The 26,168-nt window shown below is 36.3% G+C and overlaps 1 protein-coding gene across 2 annotated transcripts; it reads left to right on the plus strand.

Annotated features, from left to right (window-relative positions):
- Nucleotides 1-17,095: 17,095 nt before the first annotated feature.
- On the plus strand, nucleotides 17,096-25,926 carry prkag1 (protein kinase, AMP-activated, gamma 1 non-catalytic subunit). Of its 2 annotated transcripts, none has more exons than XM_067373549.1 (13): nucleotides 17,096-17,262; nucleotides 19,025-19,076; nucleotides 19,366-19,466; nucleotides 19,955-20,036; nucleotides 20,426-20,484; nucleotides 20,963-21,008; nucleotides 21,094-21,148; nucleotides 21,228-21,354; nucleotides 22,114-22,324; nucleotides 22,440-22,477; nucleotides 22,810-22,956; nucleotides 24,129-24,228; nucleotides 24,670-25,926. In XM_067373549.1, exons 1-13 carry the CDS (start codon nucleotides 17,254-17,256, stop codon nucleotides 24,678-24,680), a joined length of 1,038 nt encoding a protein of 345 aa, XP_067229650.1. In that variant the 5' UTR covers nucleotides 17,096-17,253; the 3' UTR covers nucleotides 24,681-25,926. The 2 variants fall into 2 exon arrangements, with proteins under 2 accessions (XP_067229650.1, XP_067229651.1); XM_067373550.1 differs by having other exon boundaries at nucleotides 22,159-22,324; nucleotides 24,670-25,923.
- Nucleotides 25,927-26,168: the final 242 nt, after the last annotated feature.

Consider the following 26,168-nt stretch of genomic DNA (forward strand, 5'->3'; position numbering starts at 1 on the left):
GCGCTGGCTTTTACTGGGCACCTAGAGACAAAATGATCAGCAGCAGCACAGTACATGCAAAGGCGATTCATAATCCTGTGTTGGCGTTCCTGTGTGGATATACGAAGCCCCCCTAGCTGCATCGGCTTGGGATCAGCAGCAGATGACAGTGGTGGCTGGGTCACCGTGGAAGCGGGAAGTAACGAAGCCTCCATTCTGCGAGCCCTTCGTCGCATGTCAACGCGTCTTTCGATGCGGAGAGCCAGCTCGACAAGGGAATCGAAACTGTCAGGAACCTCTCGGACAAAGACCTCATCCTTGATCTCAGAGTTCAGGCCCTCGAGAAAGTGGGCGATGAGTGCCCGGATCTTTCCATCCACTCGTTGTGGCCAGGGTTCGGAACTCAATTGAAAAATCAGTGACTGACCTCTTTCCCTGGCGCAAGGTGGATAGGAGGCGGGATGCTTCGTGACCGTGTGCAGACCGGTCAAAGACTCGGATCATCTCCTCCTTAAAAAGAGAAAACATGAAGATGCAGTCTACCTCTGCCTCCCAATTCGCTGCTGCCCACTCTCGAGCTCGTCCATTGAGAAGAGAAATTACATAAGCCACCTTAGATCGATCCTTGGCATAGGTGAACGGCTGGAGGGAAAAAACAACCTCGCATTGGGTGAGGAAGGCTCGGCACTGCAAAGGCTCGCCAGAGTAGCACGGCAGGTTGTTTATACGTGGCTCAGAAGAGTCGCGCTGTCCAGCTGAAGCAGTGGTTTCATGACGGTAGTGATGGAACTGCTGGGTTAGATCCGAGAGCTGGGCGGTCAGGGAATCAACGGCACGTCTTGCGGTGGATAAATCCTCCTCATGTTTACCCAGCAGAGCACCCTGGAGCTCTACAGCATTGTGAAGGGGGTTACCACTCGCGTGGTCCATCTCTGGTCGGATTATTCTGTTAAAGTAAGAACGATGGAAGACCAGGGCGGGATGCAGTTACAGTCTTTAATGAGTAAAGTAAATAGTCCTCACTGAGTAATTAGAACACAAATCACAGGCATAAAACCGAGCCAGAACAGAAACAGCCAGACGACTGGATCAAAGAATATCTGCATAAACTTCCACGAGGACAGAGGCAGGGACCCTGGGCGAGCGCAGAACAGGTACTCTGCAAACAGGCACAGCTGGATAATACACAGTCCAATGGCAGTATAACTCACAGCAGAAATAATGACTTCACCTTCCACAGATAAGACAGGACAGGACAGGACAGGAGAACAGACGTTTCTCACGAGAGGTCATTGAATAATCCGACAACAAGACAGGGCTAGGAAGAGGGAATAAGAAGCAGAGACAATCAAGAGGAAAAAGGGGACAAGTGAGGAGAAGGGAACGAAAGGGGAACCAGCTGAAAGAGAAAATGAGCGGAGAAGTGGAAGTGTGTGCGTGAGTGTGTGACCACAAGAGGGAGACAGAGAAAGAGGAGAAGAAGCCAGGATCATGACAATTATAGTTTACTAAAACCAAAACCATTTAAAATGAATGTTAACTGAAATAAAATAAAATATAGCCACAAGCAGCAATAAAGGGGCCGAGCACAAAAAAGGCATGGTGAGTTATGCAAACATGTTTGGGAGTTTCAAAGCAACTGCATCATTTGAGTAATTAAAAACATTTTTAGATCAATATTTTAGTCAAAATGTTGAAAAATCACAAATCCAGTCACTTGTAATATGATTAAATAACTTATCGCTTATCGGTCAGTGTGACGATGCAATGACACAAACAAAGTTTAGTGTCAATATGTGTTGCAAGAATTACACCCTCAGAATCAGTTTGGCACCATGCCATCGAATTTGCATTGTGATGTGTTATGCGAGAATGGTTTACTCAATCAAAAAGCTTGTAATAACTTTTCCTGGCATGGTCTGAAGTAGGGCTGACCGATATATCACATGCGATTGTCACGTGCATTTTGTCAGTAAAGCCGGTTCCCCGATTACCGCTAAATCACCATCACCTGCTTTCAAATGGAGCGGCATTTAATAGACAGAGCCTTAGATCACTGACAAGCCACGCAATATCGCATTCATATCGCAGATGAATCGCCTTCGATAATGAACGCGATATTGCCATATTTGAGCCAATTTTTGCGAAAATCAGAGCAACAGTCTAAGAGGAGTTTGAAAAAGCAGATTTTCAAAGAAATTCAAAATGGCGAATATAATTCGTATGATTGTTCTCGGTATGACTCAAGGAATCTGTCAAGTCCAGTTTCAATAAAATAGGCAAAATTTAATCAAAAGCTACTAGCATTTTTTGAAATTCCTAATAAATTTTGACCAGAAGGAGGCGCCGTTCCTAAACTTTTTGAGTTTCGTAATCATAACGATACACAAATGATCATTTGTAAAGATAATGATCTCCTGACCAGTAGGTGGCGCTGTGCTGAAACGCTGCATGTAGCCTCAGATCATGCTAGTGATTTCATGTACCAAGACTCGATACGTTCGATAAGCTGAAGTAAGGTGTTTTCTGTGAAAGTGTGAGACTTATGATTTATTAGCTACAGGGAAATAGCGAGAATAATATCAAAGTGCAGTACACTGTAAACCGGTTTGTAATACAAACCAGCGCATTTATAATTAAGACAATACATTAAAATAATATAGTAAGAAATACCAGTTTGCACTATCAAGCAGCATAACAAGCTGTTTTGTACAGCTAAAATAACTGGAAGCGAATGACACCGGAAGCCAGACACATTAAATATACACATGGCCACCTGAAAAGAAAGGTGGATAGAATTGTGTCCATTTTGGTGTGCTCTTCATCAAATTCGTTCACTTGTTACTTGAGAATGGTTGGGTTTATCAAAAATCTTTTTGCCAGCATGGTCTGAAAATGATGCGAGTCAATTTTGGTGAAAAGCAGCTGAACCGTCTTTGATGAGTTTAAAAAAGTAGGTTTTCCCAGAAAATTCAAAATGGCATCATAGGACGACTTAATCATCGAATCGAAGGAATCAGAGGAAAAAAATATTTTTCTATTTCAAAATGTGTTGCTTGCCATTTCTTTGTAATTGTTTGTGAAATTTACTAGCAATTTCTGAGTGGAAATTGTTTCTACACCAAATTATTTTCAGACAAATATCTTCCCATGAAGACAGAAAATCATACTGGTTTGGAACAATGTGAGGGTGAGTAAATGATGACAGGTTGTTCATTTGTTAGGTGAACTACTCTTTTAACATTGATTTTGAAATAGTGTCACTATATCCGTAAATGAAAGCAGTACTGGGATCTTCTCGTCGAAAAAATTTGTCTACGATGGCACGGATTTTAGCCTTCTGTCGTTTGGGTTCAACAGTGCGCAGAGCTTCGGCTTCCTGTACGAAGAGCAACGCTCCGTCTGCACCATGCTCTTGCAGAAACTGTTTGAAATGATTCATGTACAGAGTTGTTGTGATGGCCTCTTCAAATGACCTGGAATTTACCAGAAAACACAGACAATTTAGTCTCAGCTCAAGAAATCATTTACCCTGAGATAATTAAATTGCCTTAACAAATATTCTTCCCCCAAATACAGCTTAAACTCATCTTTCCAAATGAGAACCTGGGTTTTGTAGATGGTTTTTCATAAATAATGGTGTCCTTCTTGAGAGTTTTCACCTGGAGACATGTGGCTTTAGATACAGGCACATCTGGATGTGAAGCATGCAATAAAATACAACGTTTACATACATTCACTGATATTTGCTAAACATAGAAATAGAAATATTTTATTATCAGCAGGTGCAAAAATCTGTGACTAGTCAAAAATATTAATTAATTTGACAGATTCAGTACATTAGGTTAAAGGTGCCCTAGAATTAAATATTGAATTTACCTTGGCATAGTTGAATAACAAGAGTTCAGTACATGAAAAATACATACACTGAGTTTCAAACTCCATTGTTTCCTCCTTCTTATATAAATCTCATTTGTTTAAAAGACCTCCGAAGAACAGGCGAATCTCAACATAACACCGACTGTTAAGTAACGGGGTGTACGCCCCCAATATTTGCATATGCCAGCTCATGTTCAAGCATTAGGCAAGGGCAGAACGTCTGGATGTGAACAGCTGAATCATCAGACTAGGTAAGCAAGCAAGAACAATAGCGAAAAATAGCAGATGGAGCAATAATAACTGGCATGATTCATGATAACATGATATTTTTAGTGATATTTGTAAATTGTCTTTCTAAATGTTTCATTAGCATGTTGCTAATGTACTGTTAAATGTGGTTAAAGTTACCATCGTTTCTTACTGTATTCACGGAGACAAGAGCTGTCGTTATTTTCATTATTAAACCCTTGCAGTCTGTATAATTCATAAACACAACTTCATTCTTTATAAATCTCTCCAACAGTGTGTAATGTTAGCTTTAGCCACAGAGCATACTATCAAACTCATTCAGAATCAAATGTAAACATCCAAATAAATACAATACTTACGCGATTAGACATGCTGCATGACAAACACTTTGTAAAGATCCATTTTGAGGGTTATATTAGCTGTGTGAACTGTGTTTATGCTGTTCAAGGCAAGTGCGAGCTCCGGGGGCAGAGAAGCATGAGAATTAAAAGGGCCGCGACCTATATATCGGTGCATAGTTAATGATGCCCCAAAATAGGCAGTTAAAAAAATTAATAAAAAAAAATCTATGGGGTATTTTGAGCTGAAACTTCACAGACACATTCAGGGGACACCTTAGACTTATATAATATCTTTTAAAAAGATGTTCTAGGGCACCTTTAAATTAACAAATGACAGGGTCAAATCAGGTAGAATTAACATCTGCATGCTTTCTATTTCAATTTTACAATGTACTAGGTTTTTGAAGCTTCTAACTTTGCAAAATTGTGTTGAAAAACACTCTCAGGGGATTAATCAATGTTGATTTTCTTGCTTTCATTGATGATCTTTGCAGCATCTCAAATCATGTAGAAGAGCATGGTCATCAGGTTTTGTGCTGCTGTCATTCTCAAATTTGTATTATTTTTCAGATTAAATTGCTACTCAAAACTGATTATATTTTGAAATGAAAAAAGTTTTAAATTAGAAAGTAATGAAAAGCATTTTCACTTGTTGTTTCAGAATTTTGTTTGCTGAATCTCACACAAAGAACACCACAGAAGAACCTTTATTTCAAGAGTGTATGCTTTTACAATCAAATGTGTAAATAAAACAAAGATTATTAGAGTACATTTTACTAAATACTACTTCAGATTTTCTACTTCAAAATTTCACATTTAATTCAGTGCATTACCTGCCATTTCTTTGTAATATTTTGTGAAACGTACATACTAGCAATTTTTTTCTTCTTCAGTGAACAAAAAATACTTTTTGGTGAAATATTTATGATTTACAATACCTTGAGCAAGGGGTGTTATGATATCGCTCTCTGTCATGAGCTTTGGCTCCTCAGATGCATCTGCCCAAAACAAGCAAGAGAAAGTGAGTCATTTTGAGCTTGTCATAAAAGAAGGCAGTTTAAATCAAGCCAAGTCACCTTTATGTATAGTGCTTTTTACAGTACAGATTGTTTCAAAGCAGCTTTACAGTGATAAAAAAGAAAATAATGATCAATGATGCAAACAGAATTTAATTATGCTGTAAAGAAGCTCTAAAAAGACAATAGTGTCATTATTCGGTTTAAAGGGGGACTCAGTGATATTTCAAATCCACTGTGTGGAAGTTAGTCGGGCGACTCCAACAACAAACGTCTAACCAATCAGCATTAGGGGGCGTATGACGGTCGAGGAGAGAGAACGAGCAAGAAGGAGATTTGAAAATAAGAAAAAAACTGCAGACGAGAAATGGGACACAATACAAAACAGCTCAAAAGAATATCACTGGAATGAAGGTTAATGCCTGGGAAAGTGCTTTAGGACCCGGTTATATTAGAAAAGCTGTCCAGCACTGGAGAGAGCTAAGAGGGAAGGCCTGAAAACTGCTTTGATCCCGCTTATCATGCGAGTACACTGGGTTTTGTTCGTCTGGAGCTGCTGTGCTGTTTGCGACTAACAATGAACACTGTGTATTTATTCGTGTGTACTGTACGTTCGTTCATCATCTGTGCTTTATTTTTCGTCAGCTGTGATAAACAGACATCCACTCGCATTCCTTAACAGCGGCCAGAGAGTGAGAGTTTTGCAGTAAAACCACTGCGCACTGACGACCGCTAGAGAATGCGGTGTTTAGCGTCATTGGTAGTGCCATGCCAGCAGCGATCAGGCAGGGGTTTGAGACAGACTCATAGCAGGGTGGTTAGAATTAGAGTGTGAGTTTTGGAGGCGGAGCAATGAAAAGAGGGGTGGGCTTGTTTGGGTTGATTTCAAATATCAACAATGTCCAACAGCGTAGTTCAAATACTACTTACTGCACCTTTAAGGGAGTTCAGTGTTGATTCAGTTCAGTTCAATAACAGTGTAAAGTTCATCAATTATGAAATTAGTTCAAGGTACACTATGTAACTTTTTTTTAATTTAAATAATGAGTCAATACATCATCATTCGTAATTCACTATGGTAAGCCTATTATAAGTGTTTATACTTTAGACCTGTTGGGATAGTTTTCACAGGAAATTACGTATGTCACTCGTCCGTGCTTGTCTCGTTATGTCTGTAAATTGAGAAAAGTTGCTCCGGTTACTTTGACGCATGTATGGTGTGGGAGTGGCATAGGTTAGTTGTCACAACAAGTGAGAAAGGATGACATGGAGCAGCTAAATAAAAAAGAAAAAAACACCAAACAGAGGAGAGTCTGCTGGCAAAAAGAGAATGTGACAAAGCTCGTAATAAAACAAGAATCAACATCAGCTTGGCTTTTCGGAGATGGCGAGAACTGAGGGATTTGAAATGTTGTAAAAGCATAAACAAATTTATTACTCAACAGGTGAGTAAGATATTTTACTGAATATGTATATTGCCTTATGTAGCTCTCTATCAGAAAAGCATTATCTATTTTAAAGGGTCAATTCATTATGGTTGTTGTAGTGCTGTGCTGTAATTTATTTTCAGGGAAGTAGCGTGTCTATTATTGGGTTTTCATCTAGTCAGCTTGAGATCCTTTCCATCTAAACTGGTAATATCTCTTATAAGGATATTTCACTAAAATATTATTTTTCCTACTATGGTATTAAATGGGGGGCGAGATCTGTTTGGTTACTGACATTCTTCCAAATATCTTCCTTTGTGTTCAGCAGAACAAAGAAATTCATACAGGTTTATACATTCGTTCATACATGATGACAGAATTTTTTGGGTGAACTATCACTTTAATCCTAGTAGTGAATGTTTTAGGATTATCTCTCTTTTCAGTTATGAGAAAGAACTACTCATCCACACAGTCACGCAGAGCTAAAGCACAACCAAAACAATGTTTTTCCACAAAATGCATGCAGTTTTGTTTTTTAACTGCTAAAGGGCCAAAAGTTACATAGTGTACCTTTAAATTTAGTTATATGCAGCTGCTCATTATTGACTTTGAGTCAGTTCAATATTGATTCCATTAAGTTCAATACTAATACAAATATAATAACAAATTTGTCAATTATGAAACAAAGTTGAATCAGTGGTGTCATCATCCAGCTCAATTCAGTTCAAGTTTTGTTACTGTGTATTCTTACTGATTATGTTGTACTTGTGCAGAAGTGAGCCTCCTTTCTGCAGGTCTTGCAGCGCCACAAAAGCCCAGCTGTCCTGAGACAGATCGGCGGGGTCCAGGCGGCTGCAGCATCCTTCACACAGCACTAAAGCCTCCGTCTGTGTGAGATGAACTTCTGTTTCTGTCTCAAAACCAGAAAACAGCAGCTGCGCAGAGTCTTCACTGCGTGAACTCTAAAAGACATGGAAGAAGGTTCCTGAAAAATGAAGTGAAAGCATCCACTGGTTTGAGTTATTAGTTAAGGTCACTCACCAGGTGGGACATTAGAGCTTTGTCCTCTGCATCTAAAAATGAGTCATACGTTTCTTGTAGTTCCTGTAAAAATAAACATGAAAACATGTCAATGCGTACACACTCCCTTATCACTTACCAAATAAATACACTACTGTTCAAAAGCCTGAGGTCGGTAAGATTTACCCAAATTTGATTACATTTATTTGATCAAAAATACAGAAAAACAATAATATTGTGAAATATTTTTACAATTTCAAATAGCTGTTTTCTATGTGAATATATTGTAAAAATTTAATTTATTCCTGTGATCAAAGCTGAATTTTCAGCATCATTACTCCAGTCTTCAGTGTCACATGATCCTTCAGAAATCATTATAATATGCAACTTAATGTGTTTGCTGAATAAGTATTCTTTTCTTTCAAAAAAGAAACTGACCCCAAACTTTTGACACAAACCTACGGAAGAGGATTAGGGCCAAGCAATAATAAAAAAAATAAAACCATCTCGAGATAAAAGTTGTTAAATTTTGAGAAAAAAATCGTTAAATTTTGAGAAAAAAGTCGAGATAAAATGTTGAGAATAAACTCGTTAAATTACGAGAAAAAACTCGTTAAATTACGAGAAAAAAGTTTAGATAAAATGTTGAGAATAAACTTGTTAAATTTGCGAGAAAAAACTTGTTAAATTTCAAGAAAAAAGTCGAGATAAAATGTTGAGAATAAACTCATTAAATTATGAGAAAAAACGTGTTAAATTACGAGAAAAAACTCGTTAAATTTCAAGAAAAAAGTCGAGATGAAATGTTGAGAATAAACTCATTAAATTACGAGAAAAAAACTCGTTAAATTTCGAGAAAAAAGTCTAGATAAAATGTTGAGAATAAAGTCATTAAATTACGAGAAAAAAAGTTGTTAAATTACGAGAACAAATTCGTTAAATTATGAGAAAAATGTCGTTAAATTTCGAGAAAAAAGTCGAGATAAAATGTTGAGAATAAAGTCATTAAATTATGAGAAAAAAGTCATTAAATTACGAGAACAAATTCGTTAAATTACGAATTTGTTCTCATAATTTAATGACTTTCTTCTTGTAATTTAATGACTTTATTCTCATAATTTAATGAGTTTATTCTCAACATTTTATCTCAACTTTTTTCTCGAAATTTAAAGAGTTTTTTCTCGTAATTTAATGAGTTTATTCTCAACATTTTATTTTGACTTTTTTCTTGAAATTTAACAAGTTTTTTCTCGAAATTTAACAACTTTAATCTTGATATGGTTTTATTTTTTTATTATTGCTTGGCCCTAATCCTCTTCCGTACTAACAAAACGTTATTTAGCAAAATCTTTTTTATATAATGAAAATGAATGGTGAGCAGTGGCTATCAAGCTCCTAAAAGAATGAAAAGTACCATAAAACTATACACAAATATGAGTTGCAGTCTGACACATTTTTCTGCACCCTTTTGATTGATAGGATATAATCGGCCCTGATCATTGTCTGTTTTTAAAGGGTTAGTTCACCCAAAAATGAAAATTCTGTCATTTATTACTCACCCTCATGCCGTTCCACACCCGTAAGACTTTCGTTAATCTTCGAAACGCAAATTAAGATATTTTTGTTGAAAAATCATGGCTAAGTGTGGCCTGCATAGCCAACAATGACACTTCCTCTCTCAAGATCCATAAATGTACTAAAAACATATTTAAATCAGTTCATGTGAGTACAGTGGTTCAATATTAATATTATAAAGCGACAAGAATATTTTTTGTGTACCAAAAAAAATTTAAAAAAAAAGATTTATATAGTGATGGCTGATTTCAAAACACTGCTTCATGAAGCTTCGGAGAGTTATGAATCTTTTGTGTTGAATCAGCGGTTTGGAGCGCCAAAGCCACGTGATTTCAGCAGTTTGGCGGTTTGACACACGATCCGAATCATGATTCGACACAAAAGATTCATAACGCTCCAAAGTTTAATGAAGCAATGTTTTGAAATCGGCCATCACTATATAAGTGGGTCTTTTTTTTGGTGCACCAAAAATATTCTCATCGCTTTATAATATTAATATTGAACCACTGTACTCACACGAACTGATTTAAATATGTTTTTACATTTTACATTTATGGATCTTGAGAGAGGAAGTGTCATTGCTGGCTATGCAGGCCACACTGAGCCATCGGATTTCAACAAAAATATCTTAATTTGCGTTACGAAGATTAACAAAGGTCTTACGGGTGTGGAACGATATGAGGGTGAGTAATAAATCACTTTTGGGTGAACTAACCCTTTAAACAATTGGACGATGGTAAAAATAATAGCTTTTATTGGCCGATACATTGGTATAACTACTTTTAATGACTAATTACTAACACAAATGTTTGGGAATAATGTGAAAAATCATGTACAATAAGACCAAGAATCTGTATTAATAATACTAATAATGTTGTATTTAAGATTAATAGCCTTTTTGTATATTTCTCATTTGTGAGTTGCTTTGGATAAAAGTGTCTGCTAAATGAATAAATGTAAATAATGTTTACCTTGCATATTTCATATTTTGCCGTGTAGATCCATGGCACAGCCGCGCTGGATGGTAACAGAGAACGCAGCTGCTGGCTGGTGTCTGGATCCAGACGTACACAGCACGGCATGCTCTCTTTAAGGTACGTCTCAGTTATCCGCTGGGCCACAGTTTGTCTCTGTGCACAGACTGGATCTTCTCCTTGTGCTTTCAGAACCAGCAGGAGGAAAAAGTCAAGGTCCTCCAACAGATCAAGCATCTGCTGCTTTTCCACCAGGTCTTGGGCTCTCAGATAAGACCTAAAAGGACCTCCAGCTAGACCCTCGGCAGTCAAGGCTGGCTGAAGATAGCAGTGGAGATCTGATGGTGGAGCATGAATGTTTACACAGCAGGGAATCTGACATGCTGGTGTTTGGACGCATGTGTGATGGACAATAGCTTTCATATTCTCTGAGGGCTGGATGCAGTCTGTATTTCTATGCAGTTCTTGGGAATGATGTGCTATGTTTGAACACTGCAAACCCTTTGGATCTTCCTGACTGGCTGGATGAAGCCACAAGCAGATGCTGTTTGACTGTAAACGCTCTGTGTTTGGCTTGTGTGAGCTCCACAGGTGCAATTTGCTGCGTTTACTGCAGTAGGATTTAGCAGGACTCAGCGTGGGATTCGACTTACTTTGTTCATGCTCACATGAGGAGGGAGATTGAACAGGAGGAGTGGAAAAGGATGTGTATTTTTCTACAATGGGTTGACATTCAGGCACACGCCACAACCAGGATTTACAGCAATGTAAGAACTGAGGCAGCCAATACGACTGCAGTCGGCTCAGAGCTTTCCTTCTCATCTCTGCCAAAACACATCGCTGGGAACTAAGTGGGCATTCTTTGGACAAGAGCTCAGTCATGTTATCTAAAAGAAAAAAAATAACCTGATGATATATGAAATAATTAGCACAAAAAAGGGAGACATTTTTGACACATTCTATTTTAGACACATTTTATGCACATTAAAAAATGAAAACACCCCGCATTAGAAATAAAAGGAAGGAAATTAATACTCTTATTCAGCAAGGATGCATTAAATTGATCAAAAGTGACAGTAAAGACATTTATAATGTTACAATATATTTTGATTTCAAATAAATGCAGTTTTTTAAACTTTCAATTCATCAAAGTCTCCTGAAAAAAATGTATCACGGTTTCCACAAAATTATTAAGCAACTGTTTTCAACATTGATAACAAATAAGAAAAGTTTCTTAAGTACCAAACAGGGTTATTATTGATTAACTAAAACTATTAAAAAACTACACCTCAACCATAATATAGAATCTGTATTAAATCTTTGTAGGTTTTTGGTGAGCAAATGTATACTTTTGTTGTGGTCCACTCCTCATGTCCCTTCTGTCAATATGTGGGTGAATCAAAATGCCACTTCCCTACCTTTAGAAAAACTAACCTGTGACTTACACAGTACACAGAAGGTCTAATGTTTTTTGCCATGTTTGGTCCCCTCTTTGGAATTTACTTGAGAATGTATGTCGATTGTCTTTATTTCTTGATTCTTGTTTAGTTTTGTGCTATTACCCTTCACTCATTGTATGATGGATTGTATGATGTATGATTGTATATACTGCCATGAGACACCTGTATCATGGTTTTGTTATTGTAAACTATAAAAAAATAATAAAATTAATATTTTATATGTAAAAAAACATTTTTTTGTTAATTGAAATAAAGCTGAAATAAAATAGATTGTAAATATTACATGACAAATTTAAACTAAATGAAAAGGAGAAATGTTAATCTGCAAATAAATTTAAGTTGAAGCACTAAAATTACCAACTGGAAATAAAGAAAGAAAAACTAAAACTAAAGCTGAAATGAACAATAAATTAAACATTAATACTTAAATAGTAATATTTAAAAAGAGCAAAAACTAATACAAATGACAAAAATTAAAATGAAAATTTTAAAAAAATAGAATAACTGATCTGAAGGATCATGTGACTGTTAGAGTTATGTGTAGCTTCAATGTGTTTTAGGAGCATTTACACAACACCATTTTCATCTAAATAGAGAAAACTTTTTCGGTGTTTTGGCCATTCATTTACATGACAATGGTGTTTTGGAGGTCCTAAAAATGCAATTTTTTGAAAACGGGTTTCAAAGTGTAATTTTTTTTTAAACGACACTGTTATCGATGTAAATTACATGTAAATTACAAAAACACAAATTTTTGTCTGCCTTATTTTAACGATCTAAGCCCAAGGCACAGGCACACTTTTGCTAGTTTAAGGACGGGAAAAATGGTTGGTGCACCCCGCGCATTATCTAAAAAGGTTGTCCCTATTCTCTTAATGAGTCATGGGTGTGTTTTGGGCATAACGTGCAATAAACCAACCAGAGTCTCGTCTCCCATTCCCTTTAAAAGCCAGTTGCTCTCACGCCAGGGTGTATTCGCTGCACGTCCTGATATTGCTGAGTTAGATGCATTCCTGGGTCAACATATTTTGTTGATCCTGGAACAACATTCCAGTCTGAAAATTTAGTCTTAACCCTATTCCTACCCCTAAACCTAACCCTACCCATAAGTTATCCCAAAAAAAAGAGGGAAATGATAGATGAATAACACTGATGTAGAAGCACCAATTCATGATTTTAAACCTAAACTTGACATAATCTGTAAACTTCCCTCAAAACATCCCTGTAAACGTCCCTCAAATCTGATTGGTTGATTTGAATGTTGTTCCAGGATCAACAAAAATGTTGACTCAAGAACATGTTGAACTCAGCAAAATCAGGTTATGCGTATCCGCCATTTACATGGTGGAATTTGCAAGCGGAATAACTGAATGCATCTATAGTGAGGAAACGGATCTGCTCGTGCACGAGGTTAAAGCGTGCGAGCAGACCATCTACGGGAAAAGCCGGATTCCACCAAAGCATTGTTATCTCCTAATGCACACAATAATAATCTTTTACATTGTAATCCTTTTATTTTTAATATTTGGCATGTTTGTGTACTGCTGCGCCCCTGTGAGTCTAATAAGCATAATGTGCGCGTGTTGTGCACCCGCCTATAGGCGCATATTACTAACACGCCATTTAAATAACAAAACAAATATTGCGCCATTGAATTTAGACCAGGTTTCAGTTGGTCCTCAAAATAATAGCGCGCTTCAACACACCTTGTTTCAGACCAGCACACCCATGGGTGCACAAACGGGCGCAAATGCATTTGCACGTGGTGCAGGACATAACTGCACTGGGCTGAAACTAGCAAAAAACACTTGTGTTGCGCCTGGCGCCGCATTGCGCCAGGTGTGTTGTGTTTCTTTAAAAAAGTGACATCGCCAACTACTGGCCTAGCAGCAGAATACAGTGTTTTAGTCGTTTGCACAGTTGAAAGGCATGTGAACGGGGATTGTTTTGACAACTGTCCTCTGTACGCAAAACTTCAAAAACGCAAAGGATAAACTATACCTGTTTTAGTACATTGTTGTCGTGCCATGTTTTTTTAGCTTTTTTTTTGCTTGCTATATGATACGGAATACCCACGGAAGTGTTACTAGTATCTCATTTCACAGATAATTTGTTACTGTACCGGTAAAAAACGCAGAGCGCTCAGTGCTTCAGCGTGAAATAGAAGCTCAGCGCCACGTTACACTCCTGGCATTTTAAAAAAACAGCGCTCCTGTTGAAAACAATTGGAAAAATACACTAGCCTCCGAAAAAATGCTTTGGTGGACACATGGCCTAAATTTGGTTTTCCTTGTTCCTGTTTGCCTGAATTCTCATTCATTACTTGTTGTCATGGTTACTGATTGCTTTGAGCACCTGTTTCTTGTTAAGTTTGTTTTCTCCTGTGTATTTAAGCCCTCAGTTTTTTTTCTACTCATTGTCCAATATTATCTTTCCTTTGGTAAAGCTGTTGTGTTGGTTTCCACCTGTGGACTATTTTCATGTTGGATTGCCTTCTTGGTTTCTGTTAATGAAGTTACAACAGCTATTTTTTATCCACCTCACCTCTTCCTAGTTTTAAACTTACCGACTCCAAACTTTTGAATGTTAGTGTAATCTTATAAACAGAAGAACAGAAATAATGCAGTGTTTAGGGGAAGAGAGAAGCACAAACACACCGTCTCACCTGTGTGGCAGACAGACAGGATGGCAGAGCCTTCGCTTAGGTGAGAGAGTCTGATCGCTGTCTGAAGTGTTTGTTGATTCAAAGTCTGAAGCTCATTTTCATTTTCTTCTTTCACACTCAACAACATGGACACTCTCACACAGAACAGAACAAGCTCCTCTTCTGCTCGAAAACACATACACATAGCATATGCATTAGCACAAATTAGTTTTCCTTCTTTTATAAGATTTATTTTGGCATACCCAGAAAATCAGAGCACTATAGCTCTGCCCATTCTTAATGTAAATCTGATATCAAATGAAGAGTCTAACTGCAGAAATGGAGGCCTTGTAAAATTCATATCAGTTTGAATGCAAAAGGGTAAACCAGTGCAGTCTCACACCAGCAGTGCCCTTGAGAAATGAACGAAATCTCTGGATTCCCCTCACGCTGCCAAGACACTTCCTTAACAGCCACTGATCTGCCGGAGTCCATTTCAAATCATCTGCAAACATTATAATCAAAAACAAAATAACTGTAATAACTAACACAGCATATTAATGTGATACGGTACTAGACCACTTTCATCCAGTGACATCACATGAAGAAGAGTTCATGTGTCTCTAAACATACTTCTGCAATGTCATGTGAACGTAATTACCTGTGGATTTAGAGGATGCAAATTCAAGGATCTCTGTACAGAGAATGAAACTGTGATAGAGTTCAGTTTGTTTGAAGAAAACCATCCGATGAGTCTCTAACCATTTCAGAAATGCTCCAGCGTTCACCTGACAGTAAATGTGTTTGCAGATATTCAATGTTTGGCCAGTAGCTTTGGAAGCCTATTTCTGCCACATAAGAAAGAAAATAATTCATAATTTCAATTTTTTTTTTATCTCATCATTTTTAAAATCTCATAATGACTTGTTATAATTGACTTTTTATTTCATATTTTTGACTTAATAATTTTGACTTTTTGTTATATGACATACTATGTCATAAAATTTCAAATTATGAAATAGTCGTAATGTAGAAAGTCATAATTTCAACTTTTGATCTCATAATTGTTTAAATCTCATAATTATGACAGTATGTCATAATTCTCATTATTATTACTTAGTATGTCACAAAAAGTCAGAATTATGGGATAATTATGACTTTTTATGACACTCATTATTAGTGTGTCATAATAATTTTTCTTTTTGTCATAATTTTGACTTTTCATCTCATAATCATAACCCATTCTGAAATAATTCTGCCTTTTTCATCATATAAATGTTACTTAGGATGTCATAATTATGACTTTTATCGCACTAATTATTAGTGTCATAATATTTACTTTTTATGTTATAAATTTGACTTGTGATCTCATAATCATGACCCATTATGAAATAATTTTGCCTTTTCATCTTATAAATATGACTTATGTCATAATTATGGCTTTTTTGACACTCATTTTTAGTGTGTGTCATAATAACTTTTTAGAACAATTTTGACTTCACATCTCACAAATATGATTTAGGATGTCATAATTATGACTTTTTATTCATAATTAAGATTTACCAAAGCATTTTGTTTTGTTTTTCTTATGTAGCAGAAATGGACTTCCATAAACAACTGTTGTGCTCGAGTTAATATTCTTATAAATAACATCTTACCTGAGCAAAGGGCACATTTGGCCACATTAACCACTTGTTGTCTTTGAGCATGTAGAGGGGGGTTAGTCCAAACACCTAAAAACAGGACAACATGCAGGATGAGTCCAGGATAACCAGCCCATTCAAGGTACATGGATGAGCAGATGGAAGATTTATCTTACTGGAAGACTTAAAAATGTATTGAAGAAATCCACAAAAACTTCATCTTTCAGGAGAAACTTGACTTCCATCTTGATGCTTTTCTCTGCAAATATGAGTGCAGTTGATAGATAAAAGGGGCCACTGGTACATTTCAAGACCTTTTTAATCGACAACTTTGATAGACTTGTGTTTACAACAATTAGGCCTACTAACGTTACTTGTAACAAAAAGTATAGGATTAACATATTTAGGCCTGCTACCTAGGTTTCATAAATGTAGCGGTTGATTGTATTTCTGGCCAGTTTTTAACTTACCCTGCTGATTATCATGTTTTCTGCTTTTCTGTGCTATCATTTCTGCCCTGTTCAAAATTATGTTTAAGCGATATATTTTTTGTTGCCTTGACAACGCGATTATTTACTTCTCTTCTGTTTAGAATCGTTTTACTTTTAATGTAATTTTATATACTGCCAAAATAAAAACAAATCAAATAAATACAAATCTAAATAGGTTCTCACTACGTGGTCAAGACATGTTTTATAATACTTTTTTTTTCTTTTACATTTGTGCTGATCATAATTATTTTGCAATGCTGTTATGATAATCATATTTATGTAACTCTAAATTTATAACCAGTTCATTAGCAGGATTAATAAATTATTATGTACGATTATGTATCTATTATGATGATGATGGAGAAGCGCGCGCACGTGTGTGGCGTCATATCCGGTCGCGGCCTCCGCAGAGGTCTTCCTTATTTTGTAAGAAGTCTGTAAGCAAGGAGCGGCACCAGAAACGAATTAAACATTTCTTCTACCGACTTGAACTATATTTTCGCATTCAGAGATCGAAGTAAACAGCATTATTCGTCTTCACACTGTGAATGGATCATGGAGTGTGTAAGTAGTGTGAGATTAGAGTTGATCTGACAGATTCAGTCTCCCTGAATGACGCCGAAAGACAGTTAAACCAACGGCGGATTTTGTTTAATTGTGTTGCAATATTCAAAAATGGCTAATATTGATTAAAATGTTGAGATTGAGGGTTAAGTGTTATTAGTAGGATGTCTGTAGTGTCATGTAGTATTTCTTATTCATATGAAGCCAGTTATACATCTCCTGCGGTCAAGTTGAGTTCTCTGCTGCTAGTTTACTGCCTTTACTGCCATTACACGAGTAAGTTTGTATGTTAACAAGTTTACTGCTTACACTAGTACTGTTAACTCGTTTACTCCTGTTTCACTAGTACTGTTAATACGTTTACTGCTGTTACACTAGTACTATGTTGACTCGTTTACTTGTGTTACACTAGTACTGTTAACACGTTCACTACTGTTAAACTATTACTACGTTAACAAGTTTATTGCTTACACTAATACCGTTAACTCGTTTACTGCTGTTACAGCAGTATTGTTAACCCGTTTACTCCTGTTACAGTAGTATTGTTAACCCGTTTACTGCTGTTACATTAGTACTACGTTAACTCCTTTACTTCTGTTACACTAGTACCGTTAACACGTTCACTGCTGTTACACTAGTACTGTTAACAAGTTTCCTGCTGTTACAGTAGTATTGTTGTTAACACGTTTACTGTTGTTACATTAGAACTCTTAATAAAAGTTGCTGCTGTTACACTAGTACTAACAAGTTTGCTGCTGTTACAATTTGTACAATGTTAACAAGTTTACACTAGTACTGTTAACACATTTACCGCTGTTACAGTAGTATTGTTGTTAACATGTTTACTGCTGTTACATTAGTACTCTTAACATGTTTACTGCTTTTAACTAGTACTATGTTAACACGTTTACTGCTGTTACACTAGTACTGTTAACAAGTTAACTGCCATTACACGAGTACTATGTTAACAAGTTTACTGCACTAGCACTGTTAAATTGTTTACTGCTGCTACACTAGTACTGTTAACAGGTTTACTGCAGTTACATTAGCACTATGTTAACAAGTTTACTGCCATTACACTAGTACTGATAACGATTTTAACGCGTTAACTGCTGTTAAACTAGTACAATGTTAACACGTTTACTGCTGCTACTAGTACTTTGTTTCTATTCATTTAGTAAGATTTGCCAGAAAAGGTTTTAGACATTCACGGTAATGTTAAAAATCTTGTGTAATATTAATTGCTGTATTTTTCTGTTTGCTTGATTTTTATTTTTATTGTGTATATGTAACTCTTGTATTTTTGTAAATCAGTTTTTGCCATGAAGATGGCTATGGCATGATGCTGACATGGCATTAAATAAAACTATACTGATACTATCTTAACATAATGTTCAAGCTAGTAAGTTGTCAAGTTTCCTATCTGTCAGCATTCTCTGTTATTGGCAGTTAAAAAGCAAAGCAGTGAACTCATCCATGGAGGAACAGTGCTAAGGATTTGAAATTAAACTCTAATTGTCTGAAGCTCTGGAGTTCAAAAACAATAGTTAATGTGTAAGAATTTGAATACTTTGAAGCAAGCAGAACTGTCATTCTGTTAACTTGTCTGGCTAATATGTATTTTCTAGAGACGTTTTAGCCTTTTGCTCAGTTTAGTATAACAACTAGTTCAGCTTATTGTTCATTTCATCAGGAGAATGATCACATTTATAAGGGAAAACCAAAAGTTTTGAATGTTTAAAACTTGACATCTGTTTTTCAGGTTCCTGCTGTTCTAGATGAGTTGGATGGTAAAAAGGAGGCGCACATAGAGGGTAAGAATGTGAATAAATAAAAATGAGACTAGTCCTGCGATCACCTGCAGCTCATGCGTGAGATTTGAAAGCAGAGCCGAGCAGGGGTTTGACTTCAGTGTTTGCAGTGAAATCTGAGACTAAAGTGACAACAGAAATATGATCCAGTGACACTTTGTACTCTGACACTTTTTCTCTCATATTTTCGTTGGTTGTGTTTTAATGCTTGTTGATGATTTGATGTTTTAGGCAGTGCGTTTTCAAGCAATAAAATTGTGAATTATTCCTTTTTTCCTTTCCTTCAAACCAGATCCTGAGTATAATGTCTACACCCGCTTTATGAAATCCCACCGCTGCTATGATCTGGTGCCCACCAGCTCAAAGTTAGTGGTGTTTGACACTTCTCTCCAGGTGGGAACTCAGAAGAAGACAAATGTTGTTAAATTTGCAGCCTTGTTTACAACCCATTTACTTCCATGTGTGACCTATTTCTGTGTGAAACAAGAAAAATGTTGGCCAACACTAGATTTTACCCATCAGTAATTAATTTGATAATGTAAAGTAGCTGTTCCATACCAGAATACAGCCAGTCTCAATGTGCATTTATTAAACTATGCCTAAAGCCTTTTGGTTTAAGTGTTGTCAGCAAGAAAGCTGTTATTTAAGAAGAACAAGTTTACTTTTCGATAGAAGATTAATACAAAAACATATTTATTTGGAATAATGTGCACAATTATTAATAGGCACATGCATTAAAATGCTCTGGTCAGTATTGATTTCATGTTGATTTTAGGGGTTGGATATATTTGCTCTGTACTTGTATTATTTGCTCTGTACTCTGTCAATATTCATGACATTTAGAGTGTCTGTTGGTTAATTTGTGGTTCTTTGGTTACCAGGTAAAGAAGGCATTCTTTGCTCTAGTGTCTAATGGGGTGAGAGCAGCGCCTCTCTGGGACAGCAAGAAGCAATGCTTTGTTGGTAAGCAAGCTTTTTTGGAGATTTCAGATGTCAAAATTGTGTTAAATTTATTGTTATTGACTGATTGACATTAACCCTGGTGTTGTTCTGTGAACTAACATGAACAATGAACACCTGGATTTTTATTAACTAACATTAACAAAGATTAATAAATACTGTAACAAATGTATTGCTTATCGTTAGTTTGTTACTTAATGCATTAACTAATGTAAACAAATGAGACATTATTAAAAAGTGTTGCCTATTATTATTAATATTATTATTATTAATATGATAAATTACTTATATTATAATTAATTACAATAAATTCACAGTAGTTTATTGTAACAAGTTTTAAAAGTTCTGATTCAACTTATGCATGTCTTTCACACTTTTTTTTTCTGTTGTAGGTATGCTGACCATCACAGATTTCATCAATATACTTCATCGCTATTACAAGTCTCCTCTGGTAAAATTCTCTCCTCCTTGCCCACATTAAAAGCCTGTTCACACCAAGAACGATAAAGTTAAAGTTCTAAAAACATGATTTTGATTTGCTGTTCTTGTTGCACTTACACGGCTTTAACCAGCAGTACTATGTTTCGAGTGAATCTAGCTAGTGTGATCAATCTAATCTAACAGTGAATTTTGCTGACATAGCCAATATAGTGGAATAAAAACAACACCTAGTCTTTTTCATTGCAACTTGGAGGGAAGCAAGACAATGTTGTTAAAACTAGCGCAGGATACATAAGGTAATTTTAGGTTACACTCTTTGCTAGTCTGGCATAATGATCTCAGCTCCGTTAATGCTTTCTGTATCGTTATCTTTATAGTTAATGTTCTTGGTATGAACGGGCCTTAAGACTGTTATTCTCGCATTTAAGTTTTTCCTCAGGTCATTTTAGGGAATTTTCAAAGATTTCATGCATTTTTCTCTGTTTTAGGTCCAGATATATGAGTTGGAAGAGCACAAAATAGAGACATGGAGAGGTGGGAATAATGCTTCGATGTGTGTTCATGATGTAAATGGACTGATGTGTGAGCCTATGACTGATCTGTTGTTTTTTTCTAATAGAGGTCTACTTGCAAGATTCCTTCAAGCCTCTCGTGAGCATATCGCCCAATGCCAGGTAAGAGATTTATTGGTGCAGGCAGATTGAATGGTTTTGTTGAAGAGATGTGATATGTCTGATGTTTTCTCTGTCTCAGCCTATATGATGCAGTTTCATCTCTACTGAAGCATAAGATCCACAGATTACCCGTGATTGATCCTCTAACAGGAAACACACTCTACATCTTGACGCACAAGAGGATCCTCAAATTCCTGAAACTCTTTGTAAGTCCTGCATAATAATTGCTCACCTGTGACGCATAAAATTAAGCATAGGTATTCATTTATTTAGTAATGCACTGTCACAGTGTTGTTGCTGTAATTCTGTCTCAACTGGAATGGTTGTCTGGCTAGCACCAGATCAAGCTCAATTTAAAATTGAACATTGGTCTGGGGAGTCTGCTATGTGTTTCTACTGCACAAGAGGCGTGATCAACGAGCATTATTCACGCAATTGGATAGTCCTTCAACCAATCAGATCAACGATCCGGGTGACGTTCTTTGTAGAGCGACGTGAAAACTCCAGACAGGTTTAGTTTGTATTGGTTTGTAGCATTGATCAGCGGTTTGCAGAAGCAGCAATGGCATTGAGCGATTTTTGCAGGTTGTGCAAAAAAACACTTGGGTGTATTTACACCCACTTGAGCGATTTGTTTGCTAAACTAAAGAAGTCATTCAGCATTGTTGAGAGGTTAAAAGGAATTGGATTGACGGTCGTGCTTGCCGTCGCTTCTCTATCGTCATCGTGTTATACCCACCAATAGCGAGCAAGGTGGATAAGCCAGTCTGTGATTGGTTCCCACAAAAGTGTAACAGAAGCAGTAGAAATGAATGTACGGGTTTCCAGACTGAGTTGCTGGGCGAAATCAAATTGCCGGCAGATCAGGCTGGGTTTACCCAGTCTACTGGAATGGAGCAATTATTGCTAAATTTCCCGTTTACTCATCTACTAGTACAACTCAGAATTTGGTGTTTTCTTTCTAGAAGCACAGAGTTCCTGTTTATGATGATGCTCATATTATCTCCCAGATATCTGAAATCCCCAAACCAGCGTTTCTGTCACAAACACTGGAGGAGTTGAACATCGGAACGTTTCACAACATCGCAGTGGTTCACGCCGATACGCCACTCTACTCCGCGCTGGGCATCTTCGTGGATCAGAGAGTGTCCGCCCTTCCTGTGGTGGATGAAAACGGTGAGTGGAAATGTATTCCTTTTTTTTTATATATTATAAATTACAAATCTGTGGTTTTGTTTTTTCTTTCCCCTCTCATGTGATCATTGTTTTTCACTCTCATTTATGCTGACAGGACGTGTGGTTGACATCTATTCCAAGTTTGATGTTATAGTAAGTTTTGTGTCTTTATATCTGTTGTTTCTAACTAGAACAGTGGAGTTATTGAAAGAGTGTGTGATGCTGTTTCTGGTTCAATTGGATTCACAGCTGCTAGTGTGTTTTAAAGCCTCTGGTTTTATCTTATTGATCAACTTGAGCGAATGCAGCCACTACTGTACACAATCTCGTACTCATAATGCTGTGTCTTTTACATTATGTACTTGATTTAAAATCTTAATGTATTTAAGAAAACGCACACAATGACAACAGTTTTCAAAATGAGTGATTCATATCAGTGGCGTAGCAAACGGGGCCCATGATAATCTGGTTTTCGTATCACACAGAATCTGGCAGCTGAGAAGACGTACAATAACCTGGACATCACTGTGACTAAAGCACTCCAGCATCGCTCACAGTATTTTGAGGGTGTGCTCACCTGCCGAGCCAGTGAGACCCTCGAGGCCATTATCAACCGACTGGTGGAGGCTGAGGTGAGGAACACGCATGTGACAATGTGAATTAACCTCAGCCTTTTGGTCGTGATTGCATATATACCATTCAGAAGTTTGGGGTCAGTAGGATTTTTTTTATATTTTTTGGAAGTCTCTTAGACTCTAATGATGCTCTAGAACAGCATCTTTATTACAATTTAAAATTACTGGTTTCTATTTGAATATATTGGAAAATGTATTTTATTCCTGCAGCTGAATTTTTAGCATCATTACTCCAGTCTTCAGTGTCACATGATCCTTCAGAAATCATCCTAATATACTGGTTTGCTGCTCAAGAAACATTTCTGATTATTGTCAGTTGAAATCAGTTGTGCTGCTTCATATTTTTTGTGGAAACTGTGATGCTTTTTCTTTAGAAAGCTGAAAAGAATGGCATTTATTTGAAATAAAAATATTTTGTAATATTTATTTCTTAAAAAAAAAACTTGACTGACCCCAAACTTTTAAATACTTGTGTATGCGTGTGTGTGTGTAAAATATATTTATATTTTATATTTAATATATATAATTTAACATGAGCGTTGGGTAAAAATGCCACCAAAATAGAAAGAAAATAAAATAAATTCAAGATATGTGTGCAGAAATGTAAAAAAACTAAATCTGTTACGGCTATTGCCATAAATGTTAAAATGAATGAAAAGTGACAATTTAGGCCATTTAGATCTGTGCATGTTGCATCGGATTTCTTTTGGGGTTTTTTTTTTTTTTTCAGCTTTGAGCATTATAACCAGTCACATGTTTCTGTTGAGCTTCTGAATGCAGTGGTTAATCAGAAGTTTTTAGATAATAAACAACAAAGTACAGATATGATGTAAGAGATTAATGTTCGCTGCATTTTTGCGATAATTCGCACTACACTAAAGTCATGTACTGACATGTTTTGTCTGTGTTGCCAGTTATGACATGCCGTTTCCCCAAACACACACACACATTTTTGTTTTCTGTTATTCAACATTAATAATTTTTATTACAATATCAAGAGCAATCATCAACAAAAATGACTTTTTTTGTAATATTGCATCCCTAAGATAATACTGATACATTTAATAAGATAATTATAAAAATTGCTGTTATGAAGGTAAAAAAGCCCCATATGACAGTAGCTCAAAATGAACTGTGCGTTTAAACGTACTGATTGATCTCATTTTCAGGTCCACAGGTTGGTGATCGTGGATGAACAGGAAGTTGTGAAAGGCATCGTCTCTCTGTCTGATATCTTGCAGGCTTTGGTGCTCACCAGTGGAGATGATGGTAAGACTCATTTCTGATGTAGTCATTGTTTGATGGCCGTATTCTGTTCTTATTTCTGTAGAACACAAAATGACCTTCTTGCAACCTTTTTCCAAATGACATTTCATCACATTTTATATTTATTTATATGCCACTTAATACAATACAGTATCAATGGGAGAAGTGAAGCTTTTTGAAACTTTGAATCAATTGCAATAGTGTCAGACAACAGTGTAATTATTCAGCTGAATTTAGTTAAAATTTTGTTTTCATCTGATAGTGCCTGTGCTGCTCATTCAATAATATCCATGAATATTAAATAACAGAAATGTGCCTTTAAAGTTGATGGTTTGATTTCCAAATGTAACCGTTCATTTAAAATCCTACAGCTAATGTTAGTTAGAATAGTGCTGTCAAATCAATTAATCGCATCTAACATACTTTTTCTTTTTTTCCCCTCAGGAAGTGCTTGATGGAAGAACAGTGAAGGACGGCATCTCTCTGGTTCCTTACCTCTCAATAAGCTGGAAGGTGATCCAGAAAAAGGAGAACATCTATGATATGCAACCAACTCAAAAACTTCAAGCACAACAGATTTATTTACAGATCCAGATGCTCCACTGAAGAAAGAGACGTGCAGAAAAGAAATAGCTTTTCTAAGAAGAAACTCTTTTAATAATTGAGCCCTAAACCCTCTTGCCACTTCATGGAGTGGTATAGGAAATATTTTAACTTCAAATTGTTTTAGTTATCTCACTCGACACACTTTTTGCTGATGAGACGTCCGTCTTTCACATTATTTCCCTCTTCTTCTGTCCTCATAGAAGGAAAATGCATGAGCAATGAAAATGCAGATGAGATTACGGTGAAGGTAGGATTGTCTGGACTGCAGAAATTAGGCCTAAAGGCCAATGCTTGAACTGGGAACTAGTCATTTATGTTTTGTGCAGGTGTTTAAGTGTCAGTGGAGAAGAAACCAAGTATGTGAATTCATACTGAGAGACTGAAACATTCCGTTATTGTCCTGGACGTGATTTTGCAGGGTATTGTAGCGTGTTTTTCTATCTCATGGGCATTTGATATTGAAGAGGGTTGTCCTCTAAAGCCAGATAAAATGTCATCTGAATTGGACTGTTTCTACACTACACACTGATGAGACACAAACAGCCTCTCTCAGTATTTGGAGAAGTTTCATTGGTTTATTCTGATCCAGTTACTCTGAACAACTTACATTGTGAACATTAAGGAAAGGAAGGGAGATCTTTGTTAAAATGTTTTGATATTCATTGAATATTTATATAATTGGAAAAACAATTACTGCTCAATGTTATCATGTATATTTAGTATATTATCACAGATACTTTCTTTTTCTGATGCAGTTTAATTTCTAGTTGATTTCTACTGATTTTATTCTGCTTTAGTTGTTTTAAGGTCCATTCATTTAAAAAAAAAAAAGAATTATCAGCATTTACCCCACCCTCAACTTTCATAACCCAAATCTGATATTCGATTGCATCTTGACACACTTCTGTTTTTATTGTAGTCTTGCTACAGAAAAAAACATTCGATTGTAATGGATTTTGCTGGTATTTCTCTCTATAATCATTTTTATGCCACACATGTAAATACACATGAACTTTTCTAATTTTCTCATGTCAAAGATGTTTTATTGAAGGCACAAGGAAAATAAAAATTTATTCAGTTTATAATTTGTTGCAGTTCTTATGTTAGAAGGTAAACTAAGCAACAGAGACATTTCACTATAAATGTTCTCACCGAGATCGCACGATTAAAATGACACTGCTATCTTATAATATTCTTTGGCATCTATAAGTGTGATTTTAAAGGTTTTTTTGTAGTTTAAAAATCATAAAGCCTCTTGCAGCAACTCCTTTACCGTAAACGCTTTTAAAGCATCTAGCGCTTAATTCTAAAGATTAATGAAAAGCCATACATCACTC

The sequence above is a fragment of the Chanodichthys erythropterus genome, chromosome 21 (genome assembly GCF_024489055.1).
Source record: "Chanodichthys erythropterus isolate Z2021 chromosome 21, ASM2448905v1, whole genome shotgun sequence".
Lineage (NCBI taxonomy): Eukaryota > Metazoa > Chordata > Actinopteri > Cypriniformes > Xenocyprididae > Chanodichthys > Chanodichthys erythropterus.

Excerpts from the sequence above, each read along its gene's own strand:
- prkag1 (XM_067373549.1), top strand. Across the intron at positions 20,037-20,425 it reads CAAGAAGCAATGCTTTGTTG|GTATGCTGACCATCACAGAT; the intron begins GTAAGCAAGCTT and ends TTTCTGTTGTAG. Across the intron at positions 21,355-22,113 it reads TCAAATTCCTGAAACTCTTT|AAGCACAGAGTTCCTGTTTA; the intron begins GTAAGTCCTGCA and ends TTTTCTTTCTAG.